The following is a 16,714-nucleotide window of genomic DNA, read 5'->3' as shown; positions in this document are numbered from 1 at the left end:
ATCACCGGAATGTGGATTCCGTGTTTTACTACTATTACGGATGGGCCTATAGGGTCATACATAAAGGGACAGAAAAGTAAGTGCGAGAATCGACGAGTTGCAGTCAAAATAACTTCGGACTGACCGATTTACATGTTACACCGGACTAGCCTAGTCGTGGATGGATCTGGTCCAGTCGTTGTCCGATTGGTCTACATATAGGTTTGAAAAGTTCAAAGAAGTTTACGCTTGACTGATCGGTCCAAACCTAGACCGATCAGTCCAACTTCGTAAAAAATCCGAGATTAATAAGGATTAGAGTTTTCGGCACTTAAATAAATAGGGGTTCGACTCATAGGATTTTGGTACGCCTCCTCAGACTTTGAGATCAGATCTAAGAGTTCTAAAACCCAATTTTGATTCCCAAAAACATTGCACATAATAGAGATTGAGATCTATTGTTCTAACAGTTGAGTTACAACCATTGGAATTCATCATGATGTGTGGATACATGTAGAGGGTATGGTACTCTTCCAACTTTCTTGTGATCAAACGATTTAGTTGTGAGACATGCCCCAGATCGTTTTGAGATTAGTCTTTTTTTTTATGAAATCTACATATAAAGTATGTTCGGTTTTAGTGTTGTTTTAGAGAAAAAAAAATTGTTTTATCTTCCGCTACATGAACTCTAGAACTGGATTCTGAATTAAATTAATGGAATCCCAGGAATCCCAACACAAACGAAGAAGGAAGAGTTTCCGAATAAAGATTATGAGGCCAAACGAGTTTACTTACGCGACTAAAGAAGAAACAATGGCTCAATTGTGGCACCGAAAGGTCGAACATAGTAGTAACTCATACATGCAAAAGCTACTTCACAATAACGAAATGAGTCTTTAACTTTGACAACTATGATGAAGTGTGTGTAGCATGTCAATTAAGAAAACAATCAATATTTCATGTTTCCAACATCTTCATCAAGAGTTCAGAAGAAGGTGAAACTAGTGCACTCGAATATATGTAGTCCCATGCAAACACCTTCACTTGATAGAAACAAATATTTTTTACTCTTCATCGATGATTATTTAAGAATGGCATGAGTATACTTTTTGAATAACAAGTCAGAAATATTTGGTGTGTTCAAAAAGTTTAAGGAGAACTAAGGTGAAGAAAAGATCAAATCAGATCGAGGAAAAGAGCACATCCCAAGAATTTGCAAGATACTGCGGAATTCAAGGTATCTCAAAGCAGCTCACTGTGGCATACTATTCACAATAAAATGGAGTAAGTGAAAGGAAAAATCAAAGTGTGATTGAGATGGTATGAGCGATGCCGAAAGAAGTCGTAATGAAAAATAAAAATCTAGGTGGAGGTAATATATAATGCAGAATATCTACAAAATCAATTATCTTCAGCGACATTGGAGAATACAGTTGTCTATATATCAGACGAAAGGCGAATAAAACTAGGAGACAAAGTGAAGAAAAGCGTACTCAATGAGTATAATAGTCAAAGCAAAGACTACATATTTTACCTACCAGAGAAACAAAGAGTTACAGTTGCATGATATGTAACATTCGATGGAAGTCAAAGATGGGATTAGAGCAAAAGCTTAGAAAAGGGAAACGTTATTGTAATCCCTACATCAAATTCTTTTAAAAGAGACATTCATATAGAATCTACGACTTCAATAGGAAATAAGAGTAAGAGATGAATCGAGTGTTTTAACTTTAATATCCACCAATACTTGAGATGACAGTTCATCAGAATCTAAAAGCCTGAACACGAGGTTTATAAAAGAGTTACTTGAAGTCGCTCCAAGAGTTTTGGACTATTATGCGAACATGATGGAAACATGTTTCATGTGGAACAACTTCTCACGTTACATCAAAAGCGAGACAATATAGAGAGATCATCATTTAGCGTTGGAAAAACAAAAAAGGAATGGTCGCCCCCCTCACTTAGTCTCCCGCCGGCAACCTCAACAGCCGGTCGGTTGGGCCGACTCACTCCCGCTGACATGGGTAAGAAGAAGAAGAAGCAGAGCTTCTCTCCCCTGAGGAACAAGGGAGACCAGTCTACACAACGCATCCAAAGCACTAACTCCGGCTCAGATCCACCGTCTACCTCATCAGATCTGCCATCTGCCACACTAGATCCGGTATCCCAAACCTCAGACAACCCTTCACAAGTCATCTATAGCCCATATCCACCATCTCCCCCCACCAATGACAAACTATCCCTCAGTGATTTTCCTCCACTGGGTAAATCTACCAGTACTGTCTCTTCCGCCCCACGGTCAGTCGCTACCCATCCTCCTACTCCTGTCGTACAGACAACTTTTAATTCAGCCCCTCAAGGTGGTTACCCATGGGCGAAACGTCTCAGAACATTGTCCAAAAATCTCAACAGAGTGGCAACACCAACCATCTCTGTTGATGGTCATCCGAGGATTCGGGTACCGAGCTCTGTCCTAGCCGAGGCATCCAAGACATGGACCGGCTATTTAGTGGGACACTTCTATGGAATCGCTCCTTCCGGATCCAAGATCTTTCAATCCTTGAATCCGATCTGGGGGCGTAAATCCAAAATACATGTCCGATGGATGAACAACTCAACATGCCTCATATACATTGCAGATATTGCTACTAGAGAATGGGTTCTCGAAGTAGGGATATGGCGGGTGGCAGATGTGATGTTTTCGGTGATAGAATGGTCTGCGAAACGTAGCTTCCGTCAATCGGTCCTCACTACTGCATACCGAGCGTATGCGGTTGGATCCCTTAAGTGTTGGTGAAGCACGAGTTAAAATCGAAGTCAGTCTCGGCTCATCTTTGCCTGAGTGTGTTGAGATTGAGGACGAAAGAGGTGTTGTGGTGACGGTCAAGGCATCCTACGCCTGGACACCTCCTCGATGCCAAGCCTGTGACCACTTTGGACACAATCTTCATTGTTGTCCTACTAAAATAACCCAACAATCACTCCAGAGTGACACTACTAAACCGACGACTATTGTATCACAATCCTCCCCACTAGCAGTTACTCAACAAACCGTAAACACCTCCTGCCCAGCAACCAAGCCTACCACCATGGTCCAAACACCAAATAACTCTTTATCAGCTCCTACCATAGTGTCTGATGAACCCATTATCAGCTCAAATGTTCACACTCCGTTGGCTTCAAACCCATCACAAGTCACTCTACTTCAGCCGACTTCTATCCCAGAAATTGAGATTACCCGAGAAACATCACAATCTCTTCTACCTTGTCAATCTGTCCCTCCATCACTTCCGCCTCATGCTTCTCCTCATAGAGAATACATGCTTGACTTGGAAGAACAACTTGTTGAAGACAATCAGCTAGGTTCAACCACGCCTATTGCCTATAAGTGTCAGAAATTCTCCTTTAATTCTGATGAAGAACTAGTGGCAGAAGCGCAACGAATTCTACGAGCTCGTTCTCTCACTGCTGTCATGGGTCATGAATCCCGGTATACCATTCGTTCTCAAACTAACAAAAACACCTTCGATCCTTCAGACTTCACACTAGTCGGGAAAAGTCGCAAGGGAAAAGGTAGATTTTAGGTTTTGACTACTTTTGATTATGAGATTTAACCGTCTCTAACTGTTTTAGTATAACTCTCGATTTTTTGGGGGTTTTGGTTACGTGAACTCTACTAGTTGAGTTCAGTTGTATTGCTGTCCACGGACTATCTTTGTAGAAACAAATTATATTTATAAGATTTACCATTACAAAAAAAAAACATGTTTCATGTCATACCAACAAGCTTTGAAGAAGTTGAAAAATATTTAGCATGACGAAAAATATTGGGAGAAGAAATCAAAATGATTGAGAAGAATTACAATTGGAGTTGGTGGAAAGATACGAAAATCTACAAACTCAAGACCACTGCAGATATGGATCAATTTAAAGGTATAAGGAGAGATTGGTTACAAAAGGGTTTAATTTAAAGTATGGTAAAGACTAAATAGGGACCTTTGCATTTGTGTCAATGTGCGACACCATGAGACTCATACTTGCAATTGCAACATAAAAGATGTGGACACTACATCATATGGATGTGAAGTTTACATTTCTGAATGATGAATTTGAGAAAGAAGTACTTGTGGAACAAAACTTCAATAATTTGAAGTAGAAAGCAAAGAAGATCATATATTGAAACTAAGAAAAGCTTTGTATATTTTGAAATAAGTACAAAGAGCATGGTATAACAAAATTGATAGATATTTTCTCAAACAAAGTTTTTAGATATGTTCATACGAGGTGGTTGTATACATCAAAAGATTTGGAGGAGATATACTAATCAACTCACTATACATAGAACATTTAACAAAAAAAAACAATGTTTACATTATTATTATTATTATTATTATTATTATTATTATTATTATTATTATTATTATTATTATTATTATTATTATTATTATTATTATTATTATTATTATTATTATTAACATTATTATTATTATTATTATTATTATTATTATTATTATTATTATTATTATTATTATTATTATTATTATTATTATTATTATATCCACCACAAACCGTATGCAATCCATCAGAGTTATTCGGATAACGACATCAACCACCTCGATGTGAAAAAACAAAAAAAAATGATGTTAGCCTCAGACAGAAGACTCGTAATGTTTGCGTTCTGCTTGTATTGATATATTGATTGGAAAATCCTCGCGACCGATTCACTCGCCGCCTTTGGATTGTGAGGCACCACTTTTATCACTCTCGCCACTGCCTTTGTTCTCGATGGCATCGTCATTGTTACAGCTGTGATCGTGGTGGTTGTTGCGGTCAGTAACTGTTTGTTTCATTACCATGGCTAATTAGGAGAATGTAAAAACATCCAAAGAAGGAGTGATGTATAACTTTGAGATGACATGATAAAGTACTTTTTAGGGATAAAAATAAAACAAAGTTCAGATGGAGGTTTTTTATCCCAAATGACCATAGAGAATGGGCCACGTGAAGAAAATTTTAGAGAAGTTCAAGATGAGTGACAGTAAACCAGTTAACACTCCATTTGAACTGAATGATAAAACCATAGATATGAAAGAAGAGAAAGAATCATATGTAAAAGAATATCGAAGTATGGTGGGGAAGTCTGTTGTATTTAATAACCACAAGATTTGATCTCATATTCGCTACGAGTTATCTTTCAAGATTTATGATCAAACAGCAAAAAAACATATTTCAAACAAGCAAAAAGGATATTGATGTATGTCAAGAGAACTATTGACTTTGACTTACATTTTAAACCCGAAAACTGTGTACTATTGTATGGATATTGTGATAGTGATTAAATCGAAAGTTAAGATGACATAAAAAGCCCAAATGGCTATGTATTCAAGGTAGGAGGAACAATATTCTCATATCAGATACAAAAGCAAGAGATGGTCGCACAATCAACGACAGAAGAATAACACATCTTAATAATAGATGTGGTGAACCAAACCATATGACTTCACAATCTACTTAACAGTGTAGGGTAAATCAAAGAAGGGAGCACATCGATCTTCTATAATAATTGCTCAACTATTACCGTTGGAAAAAAATCTGGTTCAACATCCGAGGACAAAGTATATCAACATCAAGTATTATGCGGTGAGAGAAGCGAATTATAATGGAATTATCAAACTCACATATGTCAAAGGAGAGGAGTAGTGGGTTCACAAAAGACACTATGAACTTCAAGATTTGAGGAGTTAAAGAAGAAACTTGAGATGACGTGTAAATGAATCGATTAAGAGTATTGAAAAGTTGATTCATTCGTTGATGTCATGCTTATACAATGCTTATGTAAAACGATTATAGAAATTTGAATTTGTGTGTTTTAAGTATGATTGATTGATGAGGTAGTAAAGATGTGTGGTTAAAGTGAAAATAGTAAATTTACAGTTTTAATATAAATAGAGAGTGTTTTATAGAGTTTTTCAAATGAAACACTTCTAAACATTTCTAAATATTTTTTTATAAATTATTAATATAAATATTACAAATATTCGATATTTGTTTTGCAGGATGCATCAAAGAGATTAATTTTAATATTTAAAATATTTTAAAAAATATTTAATTCAAAAAATCAAATAGTATCAAACATGATACCATACAAAATTATTAATATATTTTTTGGGTAATTTTTATATATGTATATATATACGCATATGTATATATATATATTTATGTATATGTATGCGTGTATATAAACGTACGTTAATATATATGTAGACGTGCATACATGTATATATATAATATGTATGCGAGCCCGTGCAAAAGAAATCTTTTCAGTGTTTTTTTTACCACCAAAGGTTGCAAGAGGAGCATATATTCTCGGGACTAATGCAATCCTTTTAAACAGAAATCAAATCACCACGTACCACTTTACGTGGACGAACGTAAGTGGTCGTTTCGTGCCACACACCAATCTAATATCTAATAATTAATTAATACGAAATAAATTAAAAAGAAGTCAGCTCATGTGATTTTATTATCATTATCATTATTTTATTTTTTAAGATTTCGCCAAGTGTACATGACCACATGAATTTTACATTATGAATGTTGTGTGGTTCTCATTAAGATTCTAAGGAATCTTTCCATATACTTTGCGTAAGCAGTTCGTGCACTTGACCTGACCATGTTCTTTCATTAAACTGCTTGGGAAAATTAAAATTAAAAAAAAAAATCGCTAACATAATGGCACAAATGTTATGGTTAAAATAATAAACTCAAGTTTAATCTAATCTGATGATGACGACTCATATTTGTTTTATGTTGATATTGATAATAATCCGCCTGTGGTGTCGTGTCGAGAGACAGAACACAAAATGTCAGTATTTTCTACAGAAAAATATTATATGTATTGTCCCAAGTAAAAAAATACTTCAAAGTGTTATTACAAATAAGATACATATTTTGGTTTATGATATTTTTTTTTTTGATTAAATGTGAGTGTTGTATTAACTTCAAACCAAAATCCGGTATTTACAGGATTCCTGTCATGTGACAGTTTTACAAAATAAAACAAGATTCTCATGCAGAAATGGTACAAAATATCTCTCTGGATACTAAACCGAGCCTAATTTGTTAACGCATACCATTCTTGGAGGAGGAGATTATTTGAGCCTGGCTTTGTCGTCTGTAAGGAGAATAGGATTTCGCGCATCATCTTTGTCGTATGATATTAAAAATATAACCTAAATAAATCATAATAACCAATTATGTGGAAACTTAAACCAATTTAAAATTGAATTGTATATGGCTTTTATTATGAAGTTCAATTCACATATTTGAAACAAATTTAAAAATAAAAAGAAGTAAAAAAAATGAAAATCTCTTTAAAAATTATGGTATTTTAATTAAAGTTAAACGACATAGTATAAATTTAACTACCGAAAACGAAAACTAGATTTAAAAAAAAAATAATATAAGCAAAGATATCCATGCAATAACATTTGTAAAAAGATGAAAAGAATAAAGACAGGGGAATACATTCTTTTGAAAATAACGATAAGGATTTATATTTTTAATAAACGTATTTTATTAATAAAAATAGTTATTTTTCTGTTTTCAGTTATTCTTATACTCAATTCAAATTTATTATTTCCCATTAAATTGATTTTAAAATAATCACATTACAATCTTTAAATTGAATTCTATTTAATTTGTTTTACGTTTATATTTTATTCAGTTTTATATCTGATACTACATCATTTATTTGTCACCGCAATCTATGTTTTGAAGAAAAATATCAAAATTAAATATGAAAATATGGCAAAAACTATAAGGGATTAACAAAGGGAGAATCGGATGTCAAAATAAATTAAAACGTTTGTTAAAATCTTTAAAAAAGAATCATGGCTTATTAATGTGGTAATTATGTGCAGAACTTATTCCACGACACGAGGGGATGAATCCGCCCCTAGGTTGAATAATTTTTCTGGTTATTAGAATTTCGTGGGGAAAAAAAACCTCAAAAGCCAATTTGATAGAAAAAGGGTCAAAGATGATTTAGAGATTGGCGGTTGAAATTTATAAAATAAAAATGAAAGTCTGTAATGTAAGCTGATTTTTTTTTTTTGGTAAAAGTCTGTACGCTTGAATTTGTTATGATTTTGGACAAATTATGGGCCGAGATTGTGTAAAGCAAAAGTTGCCACGTAATACATATACCCCAACGTCGAAGCTCGCACGATGGTGTCCCTAGTAGCCACCTGAGCATATGCCATTCCTTATGGAGTAGAGGACAAGTTCCTGGGTCCAGGGACAATAAAAAAATAGATAGTTCTTGCTCTCGACGTGTCCATTGCAGAACATACAAGAGGAAGATATTTGGACCCCCCGATGCATCACCGTACGTTCTTTTGTCGGGCAACGATCATGCAGAAACAACCTGTAAAAAATAAATTATTATGTGTCGGAGAGATAGCTTTACGTACCTCTTTCGTCATGAAGTAAAGTGATGTCTTGCTTCCTACCATCCAAACCGGTTTGTCCAGCTGATCCGAGAGTGTTTTGTCCAATAAAGAGATAGCTTGCTAAGATGTGGCATGAGACCTAATCTAATCTAGTGTGGGCGCCGAAGGTTCGGTGAATTTCCGGATTAAAAAAAAAAAGCAGATGCGGACATTAATGCAATTTAGTTAAATAGTATGTATATACACACACTATATATGTATATTGAAACTACAAAGATGATTACTTTAGCCTTTGTTAGTAGATTTAAAAAATAAAATTTTAAACGATTGAAGAAAGCGTAAGAATACATCAAAATTAAAATATCAATAAAATTTTAAATCGAGTGTTTTTATATTGAAAGTATTTAGCCACGACTTAAACACAGTTCAATTACCTAAATATATTCTTCTAAATATTTATTTTAAATTAAAATCAGAATCTTCCACAAAACTACAAATAAACTCCTATCACTCATAAAAATATAAAAAGAAACCACGGAGTGTGTTAATTTATTCATAACAATTCTAATTATTTATAATAGTAAATTGATATCTTTAATATATTTTAGAAAAAAAAATTACACCATTCATTTAAAAAAAACTATTACATTTCAGAAACAAAATACTTAATCCGTCCGATAGTTTTTTTTTTATTAGTTTACTGCGGAAGTTGGAAACGGAACAACCAAGCGGTTACGCAACGGAACGGATTATCTGTCCCCGTTTAATAAAAACAAAAAATAACAGAACGAGAGGGCATATTATGAGAAGCAATGGGTGCAAAAATAAAAATAAAAAAAAGGCAAAAAAAAAAGAGAGAATATAAAAGGAATAAGAATAACTCTTGGAGGCCTTTTTCTGGACATCTCTCTCTCTCGCTCTCTCGCTCTCCCGCTCTCTCTCTTGTTCATGTTCATGTGCTTCGCTCATTGAAGCGTCCATTTCCCGAAAACTGAACTCTCTCAATCTTCTCCGCAATTCTACCTTCCTCTGTAACTGTTTCTGAACCCAGCGATTGCTTGATCCGTCTCTCCCTCCGGAGAATTTTCTTTCGAATTCGTAAAGTCACTGTAGAATCTCAGCATATACATGTACGTGCGATTTGACGAGTATCCACAGAGACACTGTTGAATTCCTCGATCGTTTCAAGTTTCTTCCGAAGATAATCGTCGTCGAGTACCAAAAATGGTGGGAAACGACTGGGTGAATAGTTACCTGGAGGCGATCCTCGCCGCCGAACCAGGGATCGGCGACTCGAAATCGTCGCTCCTGCTAAGAGAACGTGGTCATTTCAGTCCGACTCGGTACTTCGTCGAGGAGGTCATCACAGGCTTCGATGAGACTGATCTCCACCGTTCCTGGATTCAGGTATAGGCTTGATTTTGACTTTCGTGCGCGTTGGAGTTTCCTGGAATTTCATTTCATGTTTCTTTTTATTCTGGTTTTCACAGGCTGCGGCTACGAGGAGTCCGCAGGAGAGGAACACGAGATTGGAGAATTTGTGCTGGAGGATTTGGAATTTGGCTCGCCAGAAGAAACAGGTTTTTCTTTTTTTTTTTGGTTAAAAAAAACAGGTTTTTCTTTGCTTTTCCAGTTTGTTTCGCTTCAATTTGTGGAGTGAATTGGTATTCGGATGGTACTAGGGAGATAATATGACGGCTACCCAATACCCGGGGATCCTTTCCCAGAACCCATACGTGTTGCCAAGTTCAATCAATAGCCCGATCAAAATTCTTTTCCCTGCTTCAGATTCGTATTTCAACATGTCTGTTGATTGAATTGATACTAATTACTAAGATCGTGAAAATTGGTTGGATCTCGATTTCCTATTAGATTCCGTGTGTTGCAGTTGATCGTTTGGAACCGTAACTGTGAGTTCCCTGTTTAATTATGTTCCTCTATTGTGGTTAGAATAATTTCGGATGAGTGAGAGTGACGTTTGTTCTGAGATGATCAATGTTAGGACTTGCTTATTTTCTTATTCTTGTTCACTCAGATTGAAGGAAAGTATGCTAAGCGTGCTGCTAAACGTCATCTCGAGCGTGAAAGAGCACGTAGGGAGGCAACCGCGGATATGTCTGAAGATTTATCCGATAGAGAAAAAGCAGATGTGCCTGGTGATATTCCAATTCATGGTGACAACACCAAAGGAAGAATGCCTAGGATCAGTTCTGTTGATGTGTTTGAGAACTGGGTTGCTCAACACAAGGAAAAGAAGCTTTACATTGTGTTAATAAGGTATATATATATAACTAGAGGTCCATTTTCAATCATTGTTCCTCTCTAACAATGGTATTCCGTAGTTGGAATAGCGAGTGAATTGTAAAGTGGAAAGGCATGAATATTACCAGAAATTTTTTAAGTAATATTGGGAAATCTTCTTGCAGTCTTCATGGGTTGATACGGGGTGAAAATATGGAACTTGGTCGGGATTCTGATACTGGTGGCCAGGTTAACTTCTTGTTACAAACATTCTGTCAAAATTTTTTAAAAAAAGTAATTACTTAATTCACTTAATACACAATGGCCCTTGACAAGCAGGTGAAGTATGTTGTGGAACTTGCAAGGGCTTTGGGTTCAATGCCAGGAGTCTATCGGGTTGATTTGTTGACCAGGCAAGTATCAGCACCAGATGTGGATTGGAGCTATGCTGAACCAACCGAGATGCTGAATCCTAGGAACACAGATAACGCAGAGCATGAGCATGGCGAGAGTAGTGGCGCTTATATTATTCGCATACCTTTTGGTCCAAAAGACAAATATGTACCAAAAGAGCTCCTTTGGCCCCACATCCCTGAATTTGTTGACAGGGCACTTAGCCATATTATGGAGATGTCCAAAGTTCTTGGTGAGCAAAACGGTGGTGGCCAACCGCTCTGGCCTGTGGCTATTCACGGACACTATGCAGATGCTGGCGATTCTGCTGCTCTTCTCTCTGGGGCTCTAAATGTACCAATGGTCTTTACCGGACATTCTCTGGGACGTGATAAGCTCGAACAACTCCTGAAACAAGGGCGACCAAAGGAAGAAATAAATACTACCTACAAAATAATGCGACGGATAGAAGCAGAGGAACTATGTCTTGATGCCTCTGAAATTATTATAACTAGCACAAGGCAAGAGATAGAAGAGCAATGGCGCCTTTATGATGGTTTTGATCTGGTTTTGGAGCGGAAACTAAGAGCTAGGATGAAAAGAGGTGTGAGCTGTCATGGCAGATTTATGCCTCGCATGTTTGTAAGTCTCATCTCTATGCTCGTCTCCTCTTTGTACCTTTTAGGACTTAAAAGATTCTTATTCTTCAAATGCCAAGTTTTGTTAATAGACCAGTTGCCCCTTCTGCGATGATAAGTAGTTTTATTGTGTTAATCTAGGCCATTCCTCCGGGGATGGAATTTCATCATATTGTGCCACATGATGTTGATATGGATGGCGAAGGAGCAAGGGACGAGGAAGAAGCACAATCTCCTGATCCACCAATTTGGTCTGAGGTTATTATATCTTCAAATGACATCTTGAAAATTTTCATTTCATCACACATGTTACATATTATAATATTGTACTTCCGCAAGATGCTGCAGTGCCACCTTTGTATTAACTGTAAACTCTTTACATGGCAGATTATGCGCTTCTTTTCTAACCCACGCAAGCCTATGATATTAGCTCTTGCTCGGCCGGACCCTAAAAAGAACTTGGTGACTCTAGTGAAAGCCTTTGGAGAATGCCGCCCATTAAGGGAGCTTGCTAACCTTGTGCGTCCCAGTCTAGTTCATCTCAGTTGAACTACATCCACATTTCTTTTGTTAACATTACTTGGCGGTATGTCACCTTTTATTGATCTCTTTAATTTGCAGACATTGATAATGGGGAACAGAGATGACATTGACGAACTGTCCACAACCAATTCCTCAGTGCTGCTTTCGATTCTGAAACTTATAGACAAATATGATCTCTATGGTCAAGTGGCAATACCTAAGCATCACAAACAATCTGATGTGCCGGATATTTACCGCTTAGCAGCTAAAACGAAGGTAAAGTTCTGGATGCATATCTCATGTTCAACTGTGACATCTTTACTTTTCTCATCTGTGCTCCAGTCCTTTGCCTCTCCGTTTCTCTTCCCTGATCCTTCTCAGAGGGCATCCAAAGCCCCTTAGTTTTGCCACATATTTCATTCCACTAACAGTCATGTTTCTGCTATTCTTGAAATGCATAGGATGTTAGTCTTCTTCTACCGCTGTTAAAAAATGTTATGCTTTCATTGTTTAACTATCTTATCCCGAATTATTTCCAGGGTGTGTTTATAAATCCAGCTTTTATCGAACCATTCGGACTGACTTTAATTGAGGTAATTATCTTTCTTTTCTATTCATATAATCTCTTCAATAGTATTGTTTTCTTTTCAAGTTTTCATGTCACCATTCACTATGATGAACAGGCTGCGGCTCATGGATTGCCCATTGTTGCAACAAAAAATGGAGGGCCTGTCGACATTCACCGGGTTTGTCATTTATCTTTCTCTTTTTTATGCTTACGTCGCATTTAACTCAAACCATTATGTAGATTCACTCTGACGTATCGGCAATTGCTACTAACTTACAGGTTCTTGACAACGGTCTTCTGGTTGACCCCCATGACCAGCAGGCCACTGGTGATGCTCTTCTGAAACTTGTTTCAGACAAACAACTGTGGGCAAGATGCAGACAGAACGGCCTGAAGAACATTCACCTGTTTTCATGGCCTGAGCACTGCAGGATGTACTTGGCCCGCATAGCAACGTGCAAGCAAAGACAACCACAGTGGCAGAGAATTGACTTTGAAAACTCCGACACAGATTCACCTGGTGATTCCCTTAGAGACATACAAGACATCTCTCTGAATCTAAAACTTTCCTTGGATGGTGAGAAGGGTGGAGGTATCGACGGTCTCGATACTAATTTAGACGCTGAAGACAGTGCTGCTGAACAAAAAGTGAAGCTAGCGAAAGCTGTTTCAACGTGGGCACAGAAGAGTGTGTCTACAGAGAAAACCAATAGCAGAATCCCGACCCTTAAAAGGCGGAAATGTATCTTCGTCATCTCGGTGGACTGCCACAAATCCTCGGATCTTCTCGCGATAATCAAGACAGTCATCGATTTGGCGGGCAGAGGCGGCGGCTGGTCCATAGGATTTATACTCTCAACTTCAATGACCATCTCCGAAACTCATTCCGTAATAATTTCAGGAGGCTTGAAACCGCAGGACTTTGACGCTGTCATATGCAACAGCGGCAGTGAACTCTACTTCACATCTTCAACTTCTGATGACAATTCTGTCCTTCCGTACGAATTAGACGGAGATTACCATTCCCATATAGAGTACCGGTGGGGCGGACAGAGCCTGAGGAAGACTTTGGTCCGCTGGGCCGGTTCTGTTAACGAGAAGAAGCCAGAACAAGGAGGGATTCTGTCAGAAGATGAGCTGGCATCGACAAACTTTTGTATCTCCTTCAAAGTGAAAGACCCGAGTTTGGTAAAGCACTCTTCGTTTTCTTGTTGTTTAGTTTCGTTTCGGGCTTGAAATATGATTCGGAAACACACACTACAAGCTCACATGATCTTTGGCAGGTTCCTCCAGTAAAGGAGCTCAAGAAGTTGATGAGAATCCAAGCCCTTCGTTGCAATGTAGTTTATTGCCAAAGTGGGGCCAGGCTGAACGTCATCCCTGTCCTTGCTTCACGATCTCAAGCTCTCAGGTAAAATTTTTCCTGGTTCAGTCAAATTCAGATTCCGGTTCAAACTAAACCAATCATCAAATCTAGTGGCGACCATTTCGGTTTGGTTATGCAAAAAACCATTCCGAACCGAATTCAATTGGATACAAATTTTTTTCTAAAACTGGAAAATTTGAAAATTCTTTGAAAATGATTTTTTTATCAATAAAAACCGAATCTTGGTTATAGTTTTGTAAAACCGAAATAATCGAGACCTAAGATAAATCGGAATGGCCAATGCTAATGAAATGGCTGACGAAACAATTTCAAAGGTACCTACTGGTGAGATGGGGGGTGGACCTATCAAACGTGGTGGTGTACGTGGGAGAATCAGGGGACACCGACTACGAAGGGCTGCTGGGGGGAGTCCACAAGACAGTGGTACTGAAAGGAGTAGCCAAGGACGTGGGCAAGCTCCACGGCAGCAGAAGCTACCCTCTAGAAGACGTGACTCCACTCGACAGCCCCAACATCACCGAAGCCGCCGACTGTGGCGTCGACTGTATAAAGACGGCGCTTGACAAGCTCCGCATCACCCTCCTCAAGTCTTGAGAGAGACTATGTCACGACTTCTATATTGCTTTACATCGTATACGTATACTATGTTGCCCGACTTATGTATAGCGACATTTTATGAAAACGATATATGAAAATATTGGCCAAAACTGGCCGACGTCGTTCCTCTTTACTGCATACGTCAGTAACATCGGCTCATTTTTTCCCTTTCGGAAAATATCCTAAATCATGGTAGTTTATAATTTCAACAGTCCAGAACCTTCACGCTTTTTTTTTTTATAATGTGGAAATGGATCCTAGTGTTTGTCTAATTATATCTCTCAAATCATTGGAGAAGTATGGGTGAATATCATGTTGGGATTTCTTAGGATCTCAAGAACGAATCTAATTCCTAAGAGATCAGTTTTAGGGTTTGCGCAGCGGATGAAAAAACAAAAATTTTGATGAAACCCTAAAACCTATCATGCATGATCTTGTAGAAACGTTAAAACGCTTACCTCAATCGATTCGGGGCCTGTTTCAATTGATGTGTTCGTCCGATCACTATAGGCAGGAAGAATACATTGCCCTCTACATGTATCCACATCTCGGGATGGATTCCAACCGTTGGAACTTATCTGCTAGGACTCGAATCTTCTATTTGATGATGTGCTTTGAGAAAAACGAGATTTAGATAACTTCTTCAACCCTCTAGACTCTCCAAAAGGTCTGAAGAAGTTCTCTTTTTTCGGCTCCTTGGTGTTAGGGTTATTAATCTCCTCTTATTCAAGTGATTAACCCTAGATCCGGATTTTAAAATTAAATCCGAAACCCAGACCGAACGGACTGCTTAGTAGTCCGTTTGGTCTGGACACTTGGTCCGTTCGAACAAGTCACATAACTAGGTCCGTTCGGTCCGACGGGTCAGTCCGTTCGGTCCAACACTTGGTCCGTTCGGACTGGACTCTCTAGTCCGTTCTCCGTTCGGTCCAACAATTTGGTCCGTTCGGACTAGAAGCTCCGGTCCGTTCGGTCCACTCATAGACCGAACGGTCCGGACCTCTTGTCCAGATTTCTCGACATAGGCTCATTCGATATAGCAGTATAACCCGAAATCTCTATTCCGGATATACAAGTCATAGATGGTCTCTAGCAAGACACTATGACTACCTATCTCGAATAGAGTTTGTTCGTGATCTTACGAACGCCAGTGATGATTCCGGTTGATGATCCTTTTGTATCACGATATCATATGTCGAATATAAGGCATGGACAAGCCACCTTATCTGATTCGACTGCTTTCTCGTTCACTGAGTTCGACTGTCTGAAATAGACGACGTTCGTCTATAGTGCGGCCACACATTTCTACAGTCTCGCTCACACGAGGGGCCCAGCGATATCTCTCTCTTTTACGAGAGGTACAAATCCCGTCTTGACTATCTACAATCTAGCACATGATTCATTTCGTACCTGATACACGCCTTTATAGTCCTCCTGTTACGCAGGACGTTTGACGTAATCAAAGCACGTAACTCCTCATGTTGGATTCCATAGATATCTTAGGTCTTAGGATCCAATCAAGGAACCGCCATATGAGATTTCAGTCATGACGCTAGTCCATGTGACAATCTCATGCGGGTCAATCCAGTATTCCGTTCTCCAACGAATACCTATGACTGTGATCGTATCCAATACCTACGATCATCTATATGATCATCAATCACACATCATACTAGTCTTATTATGTCATCATTCCCATAATGACACAAGACTAGGGAGTTTAGTATCATTCATAATGATACATGGATTTCATAACACATCTAGTATACAAGAACATGTAATGAATCAAATACTCTCATAAGAACATAGAAAGTATCAATACATCAAATGTATCTTAATAAAGCTCATAAACAGTACATCATAGAGCACTAAACCAACAATCTCCCACTTGCTCTAATCATGAACGGCTAAACATCTAATTCCCATATCCCTAACA

General features: G+C 37.9%; 1 protein-coding gene across 1 annotated transcript; it reads left to right on the top strand.

The window, feature by feature from the left end:
* The first annotated feature begins 9,317 nt into the window (after positions 1-9,317).
* Positions 9,318-14,911, top strand: LOC104824613 (probable sucrose-phosphate synthase 2). The gene is made up of 13 exons (XM_010556711.2): positions 9,318-9,839; positions 9,923-10,012; positions 10,468-10,709; positions 10,859-10,922; positions 11,013-11,708; positions 11,846-11,962; positions 12,092-12,223; positions 12,326-12,502; positions 12,766-12,819; positions 12,910-12,972; positions 13,074-13,982; positions 14,078-14,205; positions 14,496-14,911. Exons 1-13 carry the CDS (start codon positions 9,657-9,659, stop codon positions 14,773-14,775), a joined length of 3,135 nt encoding a protein of 1,044 aa, XP_010555013.1. The 5' UTR covers positions 9,318-9,656; the 3' UTR covers positions 14,776-14,911.
* Positions 14,912-16,714: the final 1,803 nt, after the last annotated feature.

Source organism: Tarenaya hassleriana, unplaced genomic scaffold, assembly GCF_000463585.1.
Source record: "Tarenaya hassleriana unplaced genomic scaffold, ASM46358v1 Cleome40, whole genome shotgun sequence".
Taxonomy (NCBI): domain Eukaryota; kingdom Viridiplantae; phylum Streptophyta; class Magnoliopsida; order Brassicales; family Cleomaceae; genus Tarenaya; species Tarenaya hassleriana.
Note: the sequence above shows the minus strand (reverse complement) of the source record. Positions and strands in the feature narration are given on the sequence as shown.

Coding starts and splice junctions, on each gene's coding strand:
- LOC104824613 (XM_010556711.2), top strand. CDS start 9,657: ATGGTGGGAAACGACTGGGTGAATAGTTACCTGGAGGCGATCCTCGCC. Junction 11,963..12,091: donor ATCCACCAATTTGGTCTGAG/GTTATTATATCT, acceptor TTTACATGGCAG/ATTATGCGCTTCTTTTCTAA. Junction 12,224..12,325: donor TAAGGGAGCTTGCTAACCTT/GTGCGTCCCAGT, acceptor TTTAATTTGCAG/ACATTGATAATGGGGAACAG.